Source organism: Sitophilus oryzae, unplaced genomic scaffold (genome assembly GCF_002938485.1).
Source record: "Sitophilus oryzae breed Bouriz unplaced genomic scaffold, Soryzae_2.0 scaffold_1178_pilon_pilon, whole genome shotgun sequence".
NCBI classification, from domain to species: Eukaryota; Metazoa; Arthropoda; class Insecta; order Coleoptera; family Curculionidae; genus Sitophilus; species Sitophilus oryzae.
Genome location: NW_022145813.1, coordinates 1,108,036 through 1,125,802, shown reverse-complemented (window position 1 = coordinate 1,125,802; position 17,767 = coordinate 1,108,036). Strand labels below are relative to the sequence as shown.

The following is a 17,767-nucleotide window of genomic DNA, read 5'->3' as shown; positions in this document are numbered from 1 at the left end:
TACACCAGAGCGGCAGAACAAAGTGAGGTTAAGCACGGAGAGCGAAAAATTGGAGCGATGTTGACAGCGCCTCCACAGAACAGTGAAACGATGGCAGGGTTGCTGACTAGAGAACGTAAAAATTACGCTAAGCGCGTCAAATAAATTATCCGGCCTGAACGAGAGGGAAGGACATTATCACCCCCCGGTGATGATACGCCAGACATCATATATCATATACAAAGACATGTAACGAACTAAAAACGTTACAATGCTATGCTATTCTTTATTTAATTATTTAATTTCTGAGAAATTCAGCCCGTTTAGCTCATCTGACGATGGGGTATAGGCCCCAAAACCGGTAACGAGAGGGTGGTTGGTTTCCCCATAACGGCAAACAAACATAACTTTTTGTTATTTTCAGTTTGTTATTATTTTTGAAAGCTGAAGATTTACAAAACATCAGTTATATGACAAGAAATATTTTTATTTTAAATATTACATATTGATACTGCAAGAACCTTTTACTTTTTATTTATATTTCTGTATCTTGGTATACGACCCGATACAAGGATTACTCCAGAAAAACCTGTGATAAAAAAATCTCTAACACTACTATGTGTTTTAGTAAATAAATCGTATAATTCTTCGCTAAGTCTATTAATATCAAGATCATCTATGTTGTCCACCAAAGAAAAATAAAAATAATAGGAAATGGTAATCTTAAACTTACAAATTATGAACAGAAAAATATTACGCATGATTATATTTATTTGTGTAGTTAAACTAAATCCAGTTTTATCATTTTAGATTTAGGAACACGTTTCGAAAGAAAGGCCGCGGCAACCATCATCGCAAAGGTAGATCCATAGATCCAGGAAGGTGTTCGTCTCCCGGAAGCTCGTCGCTATCATCTCCGAATGAAACGTGTTACAGTTTTGTGAGGAGGGCCATACAAAAGTTGGCTGGTGGTAGTCGGAGAGTGGTGGGAAACAGACCTTGGTTCCTGGAAAGCTGGATAGCTTGTACGCATAAACAGCCTATTCAAAAAAGGTAAATAACTTTCCTTTATAGCCTGCCAGTTGCCTCTACGAAAACTATTTAGAGATATTCGTTTTGTTTTTTGATCTCTACAATTAGTGATTACATATTTACCTACTTTTAGATTTACCGGTAAACGGTAATTTAAAACATAAAATTACCGGTTTACCGATGATTATCGATTTTTCCTTATCAGAACCAGCCGAAAAAAGATAAAATATGAAAACAACCTTTTTCAATTTAAAGCAGCATTTTCAAATGTTTCCTCTAATTTCTACTTGCTGAAGATATAGCATTTCTGTTTTCAAGGTTTGGGCAGTAACCATAGATGTTATTTATTTTACAACGGGATAGGCTTTTTCTTTTTTTTTTCTTATTGAAAGACTTTCCTTAATCAACGACAGAGTTTCAGTCGATGTTGGAGGAACCTGAATATTAGTACAATTAATTATTATTATTTAATTATTTAGGTAGACATTTTTTACAATTCAACTTGTAATCTTTTCAGAGACTGAGTGAGAATTAACGAATTCATCATTATGAATAGCATTCGTTTTCGAATTTTCAGTTCAGATCTGTTGAACTAGTTATAGTTTTTTTTATTTAGTATATTTACGTAAAATTATAAAATCATCAATTTTTTTATATGGAGTGTTTCATAATTCGTTCAATTTTTTTTTAACGATTTAGTATTTTAAAATATGTAGATTTGGTAAATAATCAGAAATAATAAATTTGTTCCAAAGTCAAATTTGACCCAGAATCAAATGATAAAAAATCCTTTATGATGTAAATTTTATCTGTGTCTCTCTATTATAATTCTCATTTTAAAATATTTATTAAACACGTGTTTAGTGAATACACGATGTGCGTTACATATTTTATAGAAGAAATTGTAAAAAATAAAACCCTGTAAATAAATGTTTCATATACTTAAGCTGTTAAGATTTAGCGTTATTATTATCGTAAAGTTGCTAAGGTAAAATAACCCAGTGTAGATATCCAATAAATAGATGTAACTAATATTTACAAAAAAATGTCTATACCTATGTGGCGGATTCATCTCTACAAAAAAATCCTTTATGGGTATTTCGCCACTGCACTGCAAGAAAAATCTACAAAATAGCCTTAAACCTAAACGGACGCTGCTTGTCAGAAGTTATGTTTACAGTTATAAAAATTTGCCTAACAAAGAAAAAAATGCTTAACGTTTCGGAAAGTTTATCTCTTTCCGTCGTCGGAAGCAAAAAAAATACAAAGAATAAAGAAAAAAACTATTTAAAATATTTAAATTCAACTATTCGAGAACACTTTGCTTTTTAAAACAGATACGTCTACAAGAAACCGTTGACGTTCTGTTAAAATGACATTATATTAAGTTAAACTTCAAAATTAACAATTACTACCTGATAACAATTACTTAATAAGGTAAAACCAAAAAACCCAAACTTTCTGTATAATTATTTTTAAATTTTACGTATGTTATGTTTATTTATGTGATGTTCTTTAAAATCAAAGAAGCGATTGCCATACATTACTAACATCTACAGATGCATGAGCAATACATTTATTTTTATTAGATTGAATTAAAAAAGCTTCTTGTATTTTTCTTTTAGAGGCTATCGCTTCTTTCATTATAATTTTGGAAGGAATGTATGTATATTGTTTTATAAGCTAAATATTAGGCTTTCTCTATGGATACAACTGATTACCGATTATTATTATTTGATTATTTTTATAATATTTTTTTTTCAATTTAAATATTTTAAATAGTTCTTTTCTTTATTCTTTGTATTTTTTTTTGCTTCCGACGACGGAATGAGATAAACTTTCCGAAACGTTAAGCATCTTTTTCTTTGTTAAGCAAATTTTTATAACTGTAAACATAACTTCTGACAAGCAGCGTCCGTTTAGGTTTAACGCAGAAATGTTTACAAAAAATAACTATTTTATTTTGTAGATTTTTCTTGCAGTGCAGTGGCGAAATACCCATAAAGAATTTTTTTGGAGTAATAGTTACAAGTACCGAAACTAAGAATTCTTATATATTAAATTATAAACTAAATTATAACGGTGAGTTTTGAAAAATAAATCGTTTAATTCTTCGCTAAAGCTTCATTCAGAACCTCGCAATTAGTGGAATGAATTAGTGGTTTCAATTACACTTTATACATTTTAGTTTACGATCATTTACAATGTCTAAAAAACACAATTAAAATTAATAGAATATCCTGGCAACAGCTTGCGGTAATCAGTTGGATCCATAGAGAAAGCCTAATATTTAGCTTATAAAACAATAAACTTTTGATTTCTAACCACATTTTTCTCTCGACAGATGATAATCAAAGGCCAAAATGACATTCCTCGCAAATTTTGAAGTATAATTAGTGGAAAAGTTGAAAGTTTGTTAACTCTTTCTACTAATTGAAAATTCCTACCACTAATTTTGACGTTCTGAATGCTTACATTAAAATTAGAGAAACAAACTTCTACGCTAATTGAAACCACTAATTTATTCTACTAATTGCGAGGTTTTGAATGAAGCATAAGTTGATAGATATTAGGATCATCTATATCCACCAAAAAAAGAAAAATACTGGAAAATTATAATCATAAACTTACAAATTATGAACAAAAAAGATTTTATTGTTGTACGTCAATTTTTCTAATATATCAAATCACCTTTTTCAAACCCACCAAAATTAGTGTTTTTTTAATAAATTTAAATTGAGTATCAGCTATCATAATAGAGCCGGACTAATTTTAAATTAATTAATAGAAAATATAATTTAAATTAATTGAACAATTTAATTCCACAAGGCAGCTCGATGGTCTTTCTATTTAGATAAATAAATATTTATATTTAAATAAATAAAGCGACCGTACCGGTTGAGATTTTACTATCGCTCAGCGGTCAGATACACTAGCCGCTGAGCCACGAACGGCCACGTCAAGCAGTTTAAGTTATATTAACCGTTTTCAGGTACGATCCGGATGGCTGCGAATACTGCGAATGCTGCGGATACGACAACGTCGAAGACCAACCCATAGAATTATTAAGGCTAGACGACGAAGAACCCAAAGAACTGCCCCGAAGACAAACATTTCCCGCTTCCCAATTAATCGCCGACATTGATGCGCTCAAATCGAAAAGTATGAGTAACATCAATGCCATACAAGCAAATAATAATAACAATAAGTACGTATCTTCTTTCTTCCCCTAAATTTTTTTATTTCTTTTATTCCTGGATCATATACAGGGTGTTTCAAAAAACATGTGCCGTCTGTCGTGAGGAGATTCCTCTCGTAAAAATAATATTTATTTTTCATATCAACATAGGTCCGATTCTGCTTTGTTTCGTAGCTACAGGAGGTGAAATTCTTCATTTTTTCTCGATCTATTATAATTTTCTGTCAAGTGTTTTTAGCGATTTGAATGAAATTTGGAGGACAAAAGTGCGATATTAATGCTAAAAAAGTTTCGATATATTCACCCAGGAGTTATCACTGAAATATTTTTCCAAAAAAAAAATATTTGGGCCACTAACTTTCTTCTCTTGTTGCAAAATTGCATTGCAAAATGCTGAATAAAATTGTTTCTTGATATTTTTGTCAATTTCGGTATCCTTGATAAGAAAAACACAATTTAATTTGCATTAATCCAATTCTAAGAGCAACCTTTAAACTTTTTTGATGTCATTTCCCCCCATGTAGCAAAAATATTAAATAAGTACTTACTGATTTCTCGTAAAATATAAAAAAGTTCCTATAAAAATTGGTGCAGAAATGCATAGTTTTAAAGTTACAGGATGTTACAACTTTAAAAAAATAGTGTCACCAAGGCCTTTTGTAATTTTCTTAAATACCAATATTTTTTTAGTAAATTTGCTGTAGGTTGCATTGTACAACAGTGTTATAAATTTTAACTAAATTTAGTAAATAACATTAAATAACTAATTTATTAATTTTATTAATGTAATTAATAAATCTAATTTTTATTGTTGTCGATCCAATAATATATAATGTGTTTTTTTTTAATTGGATTAGGATCGAAAGAAATCAACAAAGTTGCTCTCTGTATACGGTCAACGTAAGTATATCTGCACTGCTTGTCTGTGAAAAGAAAAAGATTGTGAAATTTCTCTATACCTAATATCGATGTTATGTTTTTTTTTAAATGTAAGTGTGTTATGTGTTTTAAAAGAAAAAAAAAGGATATATACCACTCCCCTCTATACCATCCGTGTATTAATGGATTTGATTAAGAAAGTCCATATTTAAACTGTCCTGAAGATGCAAATAAATTTTGCGATACATCGACAAATTTAAAACAAAGGACTTCTGTTGATTTCTTTCGATCCTAATCCAATTAAAAAAACACATTGTAATTAATAAAATTGTATTTATTTCATCGAAGAGATCGAAATGGACAAAATATCATGATATAACTTTTAATCGGCATAAATGGCCTACACCATTTTTCTAATAAGGGGAAAAATGTAGTAACGCACAAGTTCTTTTTAGAAAAATATTCCAGTGATAACCCATATGCACGTCCCTGGTAAATCTTTTGAGACTTTTTTAGCATTAAAATATGTCTTATAATAACTTCTACCCTCCAAATTTCATTCGAATCGCTAAAAGCACTTGGAAGAAAATTATAACAAATCGAAAAAAAAATAAGACTAACTCATGTAGCTACGAAACAAGAGTATACACCCTGTATATTTACGTGGATAATAATATTACGATTGGATAAGTAGAAAAAAAAACTGTTGTAAACATATTCAACGACATACTGTTATCTTATTCCTTTGTTGCACCCACGGTATGGCTACTCTATCTATCCTTAGTCAGGAAATATCATTCACGCGCCAAATTTAAATATGAATTTTAAAAACTGATATTCAACTTAAATACAGAAACACCAAAATTAACTGCATTCTTTGCTTTTTGCTTTTTTATTTTTGCTATTAATATAAAGCTTGAAATTCACCAAAAAAAAATCTTAAAAAAACAAGCCACACACAGGTTGTAAGTGTGACAGTTCCCTGAAATTCAAAATCAGTTCAAAATCAGAATATAATCTATAGCAATTTACATAGATGTGTTTTTTCAAATAGAGTTAGAGAAAAGATAAAATGAAATTGTAAAAATTCGGTTATTCCAAAATATCTCTGAAAGTAATTGGATTTCTTTTAGTTTTCAAAACATGACGTTGTAGAGTTCAGTAAGAAGCAACTTTTGTCTAATTTAATCAACTTTGCATCTTTTCTGGTTTATGAGATCCCTGTATTGTGCACTTATTTTATGCAATACATGCAACACAAAATACAAAAACTGTTTATTGTTTTCAGATCTAAGCAAAGTCTGTTTCAATCATGCGACCAGAATGTGACAAGCCATACTGTAAAAAAATCGCCCGAAGTAACGAAAATAACCCTCACCAAACCGAAATTAGTGAAACAGAAAAAATCCGTGTGTGATGAAGATGCCGACGAGGCTTTGGATCAACCCACGGATATGAAAGAGGCGATCACAAAAATTCCCGTAATCAGAGACTCCCTAATCAGGTAAACAGTTTTGTATTATTTGTTCAATTGCCATAACATTGGTTACAGTTGCGTGTTCGAACCTTTGTTGTTACAACAGCAAAATAAAACACTAAAACTCTGGTTCACTTTTAATCATCTGCTGATGATGCTAACATGATTAGCGAAATGCAAAAAAAAACGTAAAGTGTTTTGGTGTATTGTGGTGAATTAGTGTTTTATTTTGCCAATAATATTGGTAATAGACGTTGATAGAGCATTTAAATAATCCTTTGCAACCATAGATTGTAGAGGGTGAGTCTTAGATAAGTGCAAATGTTTTTAGGGGTGGTATATTTTGATACTAGGAACAGGTCTAAGATTTCTGCAAACGTTCTGCAAATTCGGCTTTTCAAGTGGAGAAAGATACGTCAAAATATATTTCAATACCGTTTGATAGATAGTTATCCATATAAACATTTACTTTACCTTTAATAACCATTCTTTGTCACAAAACTTACAAACCAAAAAAAAAGCATCAAGGCGTCTCGAAAGGTAGTCTCAAAGCTATTACTTAACATCTATTATCGCCTGTTATTTGTCTGATTTCCCTCTTCCTAGTTTGCAAATCATATTTTAAAAATCAATAATTTTATTTATGCATACGGAGTGTCTTAAAAATGAAAGTTTTGAATTTAAAGAAACATGTTTATTTTTAAATGGGCGGTTCATCTTATCTAATATAAATATTAATTAAATTTAAATATAATTTAAAATTAATTAAACATTACAGGCAGAGAATAGGTACATTAAAGAAATGCTAACTTCATGTTAAAAAATGGAAACAGACGCCACCAGGTGTCGCCTGACAGTACTAGCTAAATTGAGGGGAATTGGAGGGGCGGGGCTTAAAAGAGGGGAAATTTTTAAAAAAATACTTTTATAAGTATCACTGACTTACTGTTTAAAGTTAATAAACATATTTTTTATTAGTTAAATATAATTTAATGTATTAAAAAATATGTCTATTAACTTTACACAGCAAATCAATGATATTATTAAAGACTTATTATTTTCAGAGAAAATTCATAGTAAATAAATTACACATTAGTAAACAATATCATTTATTTTTTAGAGCTGCGATTTATATTACAATAATATTGAAAGATATATATTTTTTTAACAATGAAAAAGAATATCCCGGAACCTGAAAAAGAAAGATGATCAATTAATGACTTAAATTAGTTCAAAATACATTTTGCAAATAACTAGTGAATTGGAAAGATAAACATACTATTAAAAAGACATTTTAGTAGTATGTTATCATCTATTTACTGATAATACATTACATAAGTATATAATAGGTAAATAACATGCATAAGGCACTATGATACAACTACCTGTATCATGATAACACACTAATATGACAAAAAATATATGCTAATTTAAATTCCTTTAATGATCTAATGAAACACTATCTAGCCTCAATGCATGCCATTCCAAAGACAAAAAAAACTGTTATACTAAATAAATATAAGCTGAATAAAACATAAACCAAGCCAACGTGCATAAACAACCAAAAAATGCATCAAAAAATACTTTTTTGTCATACGCTCCCAAAAACAGCTATTTTACGGACTCATTTCAGTCCGTAAAATGTTTTTTCGGCCTAGGCCGTAAAGGTCGTCATGGCAACCTTTATGGACTAAAATGTCTAAATTCGTTATTTGGTTGTTTTATTTTGTCATTCGAAATTTGTCACAAAATCACATAAAATTATACATATTTTTTATAATTAAATTATTAAATACTAACAATATCAAAAGCTAAGTTATTTGTTTGAGGTAAGTACCTAGGTACCTATTTAAAAAGCTTTTAAATTAAAATATTCTTAAATTACAGTCACAAACATTCAAACCATCGTCAATTTGGTCGAAATATTCCATGCTGAGAGCAGTGTTAAGTGTTAAAGAAGATATTTATATTGACAAATTTCCAAAACTTATTGCTTTTTTGAAGGAATTCGGTTGGTTACGAGCCTAAAAAGTCTAAGGTTTTGTCCATAAAAAGAGATCGGTGATTTTTGGCCACGGCTAGTGATGAAACTTATTTACTTACTAAGGTAAGTTTGCGATAATGATTTTTAAAATATATAGATGGTTTCTTATTCCATTGTATTTGATTTTTAAATTATTAAATACTAACAATATCAAAAGCTAAGTTATTTGGAAAAATAAAAATGAAATGAACAATTTTGTGCATTTTGAAAACTTGCATCTGCAATCGAAACGACTCCTCCATTGGCAGGTAAATTTACTTTCTGATGAGGTGGAGTAAATGCGAACGATGATGTACTTGGTAATACATCCGTGGAAGTGGTCGCGATTTTCTTTTCCCCCATTAGCAGTTTGCAAACTTTCTTCTTTTTCTCAATAGATTCTTCTATGTAACCTTCGGCCACTGTGGACGACCTAAATAATTATTGTTGTTTAGAACAAGATCGGAAAATATTAAAATTTTTACCTCCAACCTCCTAGGCGTTTCAGCGATGTAAAATCCACATCTGCATCTGCAGCAAGAGTAGCAGAACTACGTCGGAAACAATGACCTGTATATTCGTTTGGGTTCGACAACTTTAAAAATGCTGCTACAATCGATGGCATCTTCCCAAATGAATGAATGCCGACTCGTTGCACGGTGCATTTTCCTTTACGATAAGAGATGAAGACATAATCATGTGGTACATTTTTTGGCCTAAGACAAGCATATTTTCTATACAACTCAACTGGATTGACAACGTTCCCTTCGTTCACCACCGGAAACACTCTTTTGATATTAGTTTTTGTATCCGCAAGGGTAACTAAAAGGCAGCTGTTGTCTTTTTCTATGATGTCTTGCACTCGTAGAGAGTCAATTCTTCTCTTCTACATGCTCCACAAAGGCCAATGACAAGAGCTACCTAAAAATCAAATACAATGGAATAAGAAACCATCTATATATTTTAAAAATCATTATCGCAAACTTACCTTAGTAAGTAAATAAGTTTCATCACTAGCCGTGGCCAAAAAATCACCGATCTCTTTTATGGACAAAACCTTAGACTTTTTAGGCTCGTAACCAACCGAATTCCTCTTCAAAAAAGCAATAAGTTTTGGAAATTTGTCAATATAAATATCTTCTTTAACACTTAACACTGCTCTCAGCATGGAATATTTCGACCAAATTGACGATGGTTTGAATGTTTGTGACTGTAATTTAAGAATATTTTAATTTAAAAGCCTCTTTTAAATAGGTACCTAGGTACTTACTTTTCGTGGAAATAATTTAGCAATACATCTTCATTTACAACGAATACGCCATTTTTGTCTTTCCATTCATTAAAAACATCATATTCTTTCTGGTAAATGGCACGAGACTTCACAGGAAGTAAATCCAACACGATTTCTTTGGCCTTATTAGCAATATGTTCGGGATTTTGGAACATTTTAAAATTGTTGATGAATTTGTGTGATTTTGTGACAAATTTCGAATGACATGTCAAAATGCGATGAAATAAACAAACTCGTTACTAAGATATGAATTTATAAGCCAACTTTTTCAAACATTATAATTTCAAATATGGAAAATTTGCAAATATGCGTTCTAAAAAACTGTAAAAAGCGTATGACAAAAAATAGTGTATGTAACACGTACCTAAATTATGTTTTTTAGGACTCATCTACTATTTCGGACTCGGCTAACGCCTCGTCCGCAAACAGTAATGATTCGTCCTAAAAAACATCATTTTAGGTACTAGTTACATAAATAGCTATTATCAGATCATACCCTTGGATATATTATGTATTTTATATATCGCACATCCCGTTCAAAAGTTTACTAACTCAAAATAGAGAATATAGAGAACATTGTCAGGAGAAGTAAAAGAAAATTTAAGTTAAGGCAATATGCTCCTTTTTGCATATTAATGGCCAAATAATATAATGTTGATTTAATAAAATTTTACTGGCATCCTTCTGAAGTATAAATCAGATTAAAAGGACATTGTTTTTGTAATAATTGTTTGTTTTGTAAACATTTTTTGAAGACAATACAGTTTTGAACGGGCTGTGCGATATAAACAAGGATCTTACTATTATTTGAGGTTAGAAAGTATTTAAATAATATAAAACATAATCAAAATCACTTTTCATCATAAATTATAGAGGTACTTACGTGTTTTGATATTATTATCAGGAAATAATACGTTTAGTTAAACAGGTACGCTGCCAGGCAAGTTCTATCGGCGGGTCTTTGCAAGAGTTGAAATCTAAAAATACAAAAATACGTTTACATCTTAGTTGTATTTACGAATAAAGTATTTGTGTGTAATTCTGACTTACCAGTTAACTGAATAATCGCATTAAATACATCCAAATGGTAATTTAATATTGTAAAAAAGCAAAATTGTTTTAAATCACTTGCCAGGACAGCCCGGCCAGCTTCTTTGTTGACAAAATGGCCGCGGTATCATGATTTAAGCAATGTGAGTGACAAAGAAAGCCAATGCCTGGCAGATGTTGCTTACTTTGTCGTTGGTCCTGGCACGTTTAAATTTGACTGTTGCCTGTTTTCCCATACAAGTGACACCCCCGTGAATTACAGGCAATTAGATGCATATAATGCATGCGTCAAAATATTAATTTATTAAAATGTAAAAATAGTATGAACAACGATAATTATGGTCCAATTCCTTTCAGTTCTCTGTTCCTATTGCTCTAGTTTCGGTAATTAATTGTTAGGCTCGGTCAGTTTTGCCACGTCTCGTCTAGTCAGTGCTAACTGAGCACCTATACCAGGTGCGTCTCAAAAGTGGCTCACCTCTATAACTTTTTTATTTTTTCAGATAAAAAACATGATTTGGTATGTTAGTTTGGTATAAAAATTAGGATTGATTGACGTATTCCAATGTTTTTGGTCAGTTCCTGTTTCACTGGAAATGACTACAACTTTTGATTTTTATATGGCACCCCCGGTATATTTTTACTTTATTTGATAGAAAATGACACTCTGAATAGAATGACATATCATCATATATGTCATATATGGTTTATTAAAATTGTGTGGTACCAAATAATTCGTAAAAAATTGCTTTTTCCAAATATGCTAACGAGCCACCCTTGTGCCATTTGAAAAACTTGAGATATGATTAAAAATACGATTTGGGCATCTTTTAACCGACCAGAATAAGACAAGAAAAACATTAGACGTTGAAACCTATTTTTTCAAGGTTCCCTGACTGAAAATTATTGTTTTTAACATAACCATGGCACCCTAGATTGAAATTTAAAATACAATATTTTTTTAAGACAAAATATCAAAAGTTGACATATGATATGTCATTCTATTCAGAGTGCCATTTTCTATCGAATAAAGTAAAAATATACCGGGGGTGCCATTTAAAAACCAAAAGTTGTAGTAATTTCCGGTGAAACAGGAAGTGACCAAAAACAATTAAATACGTCAGTCAACCTTAATTTATGTGATATACTAACATACCAAATCTCGTTTTTTATCTGAAAAAATAAAAAAGTTATAGGGGTGAGCCACTTTTAACACGCACCCGGTATTAATGCTCAATTTGTTGATATTAGTTTAGTTTTAATTATCTGCTGATAATGCTAACATAGTTAGCGAAATGCGCGTCCAGGCAAAAAGTAAAATGTTCTGGTTGTAGTTATTAAATTAGCGTTAGTTGTATCACAGCCAGAGCCTAGACTGTATAAAATTAAACACGTTATTAATTATCTTTATTTCAGATACGAACGAGGAGGGGTCTTAAAACAGCGTTCCTTAAACGAAGAAATGTTGTCTACCGATAGATTGAGAGAGAAAGAAAGACTTAAACAAAACATACAAAAGCAAACTTCGTTGAACGAGGAGCTTATTTACAAACGGACTCACACTTTCGAGTCCCTGAAGGATTCCATCTTTTCGGTTGCCAGTTCGAAAAAGCTTCAGATGATCAAAATCGGCCTAACCAATAAAATCAGGAACTCTACCACGAATATGGAGAAAGTTACAAGCAGTTCGTTAAAAAATGGTAATTAAAGAGAAATATGTAAAATAATATACGATAAAAAAAACGGCTGGGGAATGACAAACGATGATAATTTTGGCAAAGTCAAGCCCTAGACCTCGTTAGTTGGCCCGTATTCTTCTTTATTTTTTAATGACTCTTACTGCCAATTGGCCTCAATAAGGTTGTTATTTATTTTTATACAGAGTTGCTTTTATGTATGGAAATGGTCGATTATTAGGTAAAATATAGGTACCGCAAAAAGTTAGCAAATAATAGATTTAAGTATACAGGGTTGTTCATAAAATCGCGGCACATCAAAGTTTCATTTTTTTAAATAGAACCCCCTGTATATTATTGCATATTTCGGTTCTGCCTTCAATTCTAAGCAAAAATCGAAATACACACAATGCACCTCAAAACAACCGTTTCCGAGTTATTGGCTTTTGAAAATGTCACTTAAACAATTCGATTTAATTAATTTCGATGTGTTTGGTTTGATTTACTGATGCCATTCTGCCGAAACTGTGATACTGTTGTAATGGGGTTTTAAATTCCTATTAGCTACTAGTAAATTTAAGACAGGTTCGGTCATAAAGTTGTGCCACATCAAACTTTATTTTTTTAATAAAATCTCCTGAATATTGTCACGACCTAGCTGGGGGTTGTTTGCTAGGGTCGCTATACCAGGTTCTCTCTCTCAATCAAAACAACCATTGGATAAAATATGCATTTATTTAATATAAGGTTTACAGTGTATAACAATTTTGGGGAATGCCAAGACATAACGGTTTACTTAAAGAAGTACTTACAGGAACATCTTCACTCTGCGCTGTCTTCTACTAACGGACTGATAACGCGAATTACTGACCGTAATAATGCGACTCACATCGACGGACTCCCTTCCGACTCTCTTCAGCATACATTTTTATATTTTCATCTAATTACATTTACCCGGCTATGACCATGAGGATATCGAACTTTGGTAGCCTGCGTTTGATTATCGACCCGAGATTGTTGTATTTTAATTGTTTAATTATCAATGTTATTTAAAAACATATCTGGGTCGATGTCATGCAGGTAACCGATCTCTTGGGCCTATATCAAATTGGTTTACTCGAATTATATTTACTAGAATTATATGATTTGTATTTTTTTCCCAATTTGATCTAAACCCAAGTTGACATCTATTTAAGTCTTGACAATATTATTGTACATTTCAATTGTTCCTTGAATTTTAAACAAAAATTGAAGAATTTTGTAATTTCCAGACTTGATATACTCTCATTTTATACATCTATAAATGCTAACTTGAGAACTAATGTCAAAAATATGATTAAGTATCACAGTTTTGGCAAAATGGCATCTTTAAATGAAACTGAACATATCGAAATTAATTGAATCAAATTGTTTAAGTGATATTTCCAAAAGTCAATAACTCGGAAACAGTTGGTATGAAGTACATTGTTTGTATTTCGATTTTTGCTTAGAATTGAAGGAAGAACCGAAAATGAAAATTTGATGTGCCACGACTTTATGACCGACCCTGTATACACTTAAATTTATTACCAGCTAATAGATATTTATAAACCCTATAACTTTTATATTTAATTTTTTGAAACCTATCCTATATTTTATATAATAATCGATCATTTCCATACATAAAAGCGACCCTGTATTTAGTAGAAATTATTTTTAAGTGGTGTAGTTGAAAACTAAAAAAAATGTTTTTTTGGAAATGGATTCGTGTGTCTGGAAACCTTCTATCCTTAATTAAACTTTCTGTAATGGCGGGTTCATACAGTCAAATAAAATAAAATAAGAATAAAATAAAATCAAGAACAATGAATACAACGAAGAATACAAGTGTAAACAGTATATATGATCTAGGGTGTAAACACTTTTATTGTTCTTGACAAAAAAAGGTTGTAAAGAAATTTTTTGACAAATTTGTTAAAACAGTTAGGTGGTCACATCATCTATTATACCGGGTGCGTCTCAAAAGTGGCTCACCCCTATAACTTTTTTATTTTTTCAGATGAAAAAACGAGATTTGGAATGTTAGTATATGACAAAAATTAGGATTGATTGATGTATTCAGTTGTTTTTGGTCACTTCCTGTTTCACCGAAAATGACTACAACTTTTGATTTTTAAATAGCACCCTCGGTATTTTTTTAGTTTATTCGATAGTCTTAATGCAAAAAAAAATAGTTTTAATGACATTCTGAATAGAATGACATATCATATGTCAATTTTTGAGATTTTCACTTAATAAAAAATTGTATTTTAAATTTCAATCTAGAGTACCATGTTAAAAACACTAATTCTGAATCAAGGAGCCTTGGAAATATTGACTTGATCGCCTAATGTTTTAGTGTCTTATTCTGGCCGGTTAGAATATGGCCAAATCGTATTTCTAATGATATTTCAGTTTTTTCAAAGAGAACGAGGGTGGCTCATTAGCATATTTGGAAAAAGAATTTTCTTACAAATAATTTGATACCACACACTTGGTAGTTCGAGTCAAATTTTCGTTACGAACCGCAAGTTATAATTTGAAATAAACCATATGCGAAAATCTCAAAAGTTGACATATGATATGTCATTCTATTCAGAATGTCATTTTCTATCAAATAAACTAAAAAAATACCAAGGGTGCCATTTAAAAATCAAATGTTGTAGTCATTTCCGGTGAAACACGAAGTGACCGAAAACAATTGAATACGTCAATCAATCCTAATTTATGTCATATACTAACATACCAAATCACGTTTTTTTTAACTGAAAAAATAGAAAAGTTATAGGGGTGAGCCACTTTTGAGACGCACCTGGTATATAGACACCATTTTGGATTTTACCTAAAACATTGCAGGCTTTGTCCGTATTTTCCAAAACTGGAAAGGAGCTGAATTGCTATCACCAACGGCATGCGACGAGTTAATAGAAAACGGAAGAAAATGCCAAAAAACACAAGTTGAGGAAAAAGAACAAAACGATTCTAATACCACTGAAAGGTAAGCGTACTGAATGTATTTTTTTGCATTTTTACTTATAAGTAGTTTCTTGGAACTAGTTCGTTCACGAACTACCAGTGGCGGTTCGTGGTCATTATTGTTGGGAGGTCAATATCTAAAAATATTGCGTCAGTTTTTTTAGGGCGCGCCCAAATTTAATTGGTTTCTTAATAAGGAACTTGTACGTTTAGTTACTAGAAAAAATAAATCTAAAAATAAATATAAATTCTGTTAAAACGAAACCTACCCTTACATTTTTACACAGGTGGTCTAGTGCCATTTCACTAAAAATCCAGTCAATGTTATTTACACAACTTTTCCACGGTAGGATTTAAAATACACATAAATGATAATGTCACAAAAATATAAATGCATATATACACATACACAATTCTAAAAGTTTTATTTCACATTTTTTTTATATTTTAAGTCAATGCGGCGTTCTTTCTCTAAACGTCTTTCGAAATTTAAGCAATTGTTTTCTTTTAACCGCACGATTTCACAAACTAAACACCATGTCTATTTTAAAATATCTATTCCAGAATCAGTCAATAATCAACCACAATTCATCATTTATCCATAACCAGAAAATTATGAATTTTTACCTACACACATTTCGCGCTACACCTCAAACTAGATGAAATTCCTTTCGATATTAAAAATGATTGCTTTATATCGACTAAACCAAACATTATGGTGCGTTTAGACTTGAGCACGCACGCACTGATCCTCCGCGAATGCTCAAGTGTAAACGGTTGTGCGCGCACGCTCACTCTGAATCTGTGTGTGCGCGGGTAGCCGCGAATCTGAGCCGTCTGGTGTCGGTTTTTGGTCCGTGCTCAAAAGAATTTTATGTGTGCGCGAACGCTCAGTTTGCACCGGCAATTTGTTTTGTCTGCGTTCGTGCGTGCGTGTGTGATTTTTTTTTTCGTTTTCTTTATTAAAATTATGGAGTGGATCAATGAATCTTCGTTATTATTAATTGAAGAATATGAAAAGTTGCTGATACTATGGGATGTTAAACATTCTTTGTATTATTTAAAAAGTAAAAAAAACGCATGGCAAGATCTTGTAAATAATATTTATATTGAATATGTCGATATTAATGAAATTATATATATAAATGCCAAAAAATTAATGAAATTATATATATAAATGCCAAATGTATAACCCACAAAATTCTGGATGTTGATGAATTTAAAAGTATGCTTTGGAATTAAATAAAACAAGTTCTTTTTTTAAAATACTACCTATATTCTAACTTATACTAATACAATTGGCTGGCTGTGACAGTCTTGACTATATAAGGTTAGATACAATATAACTGGGATACTTAAATTTTCATCTGCTTCGGTTGGTTCGTTGGTTGGGAGAAAGGCCTCACCCTCTTTGCTGCACTCGTCCGCTGGTGGGTAGCGTAACAGTTCGGCTAACGTTGGAGAGCTTGTGAGACTCCACCAGTCTCAGTGCGTGAGCTACTTATGGGGAGGATCAATTCTCGTATCTTCCTAGAAGATAATAAACAGCAGTATGCTATTCGAAATAATGTTTAAGTACCCAGTTATGTGGTAGTGTTCAACAGTACCAAGTCGACTGTCTGTTGTGGCCAATAAAATGTACAATGACAGTAAATTAAAATTTAGATCAAAGGTATAGTTATTTACATTAACAATATTTAAATTAAATCTAATTATTACTAATAAGAATAAAAATTAAATCTAGCTTTAAAATTAAAATTAAAATTGATCAATTTTAAAATACAAAAGCCGAAAGGCATCAAAAACAAATTGGTATTTAACCAATTAATTGTTAGTCTTCTCTAAAAGCCAACCAATAAAAAAATTATGAATAACAGACAAAATTCTACTATCAACTTAAAAATTTAATATTAATAATTAAATTTAATAAAATTTTAATTTAATTGAATAAATTTTAATATCTGGCTATAACCGTTTAAATCAAGTTAAGAATTAAATAGTTCGTCCAAATTATTTTAAAAATAGGTAAAGATAAAATGTATCTCTCTCTCTCTGTCTCTCTCTCTAAAAAATGTAAAATCAATTTAATAAAAAAATATCAAGACCACTACCACACTACAGGTACGATTCTATTAGATAAATTTTAAAAAACGTGGTTCCATCAGAC

General features: G+C 31.0%; 1 protein-coding gene across 1 annotated transcript in view; it reads left to right on the top strand.

Annotated features, from left to right (window-relative positions):
* The window catches only part of LOC115890283, a 93,624-nt gene that overhangs the window by 39,142 nt on the left and 36,715 nt on the right, over nucleotides 1-17,767 (top strand). Inside the window, exons 5-9 of the mRNA XM_030910464.1 lie at nucleotides 796-1,032; nucleotides 4,004-4,219; nucleotides 6,390-6,593; nucleotides 12,347-12,630; nucleotides 15,481-15,622. Of these exons, the coding sequence (XP_030766324.1) occupies nucleotides 796-1,032; nucleotides 4,004-4,219; nucleotides 6,390-6,593; nucleotides 12,347-12,630; nucleotides 15,481-15,622 (1,083 nt within the window). The remainder of the gene's footprint in view (nucleotides 1-795; nucleotides 1,033-4,003; nucleotides 4,220-6,389; nucleotides 6,594-12,346; nucleotides 12,631-15,480; nucleotides 15,623-17,767) is intronic.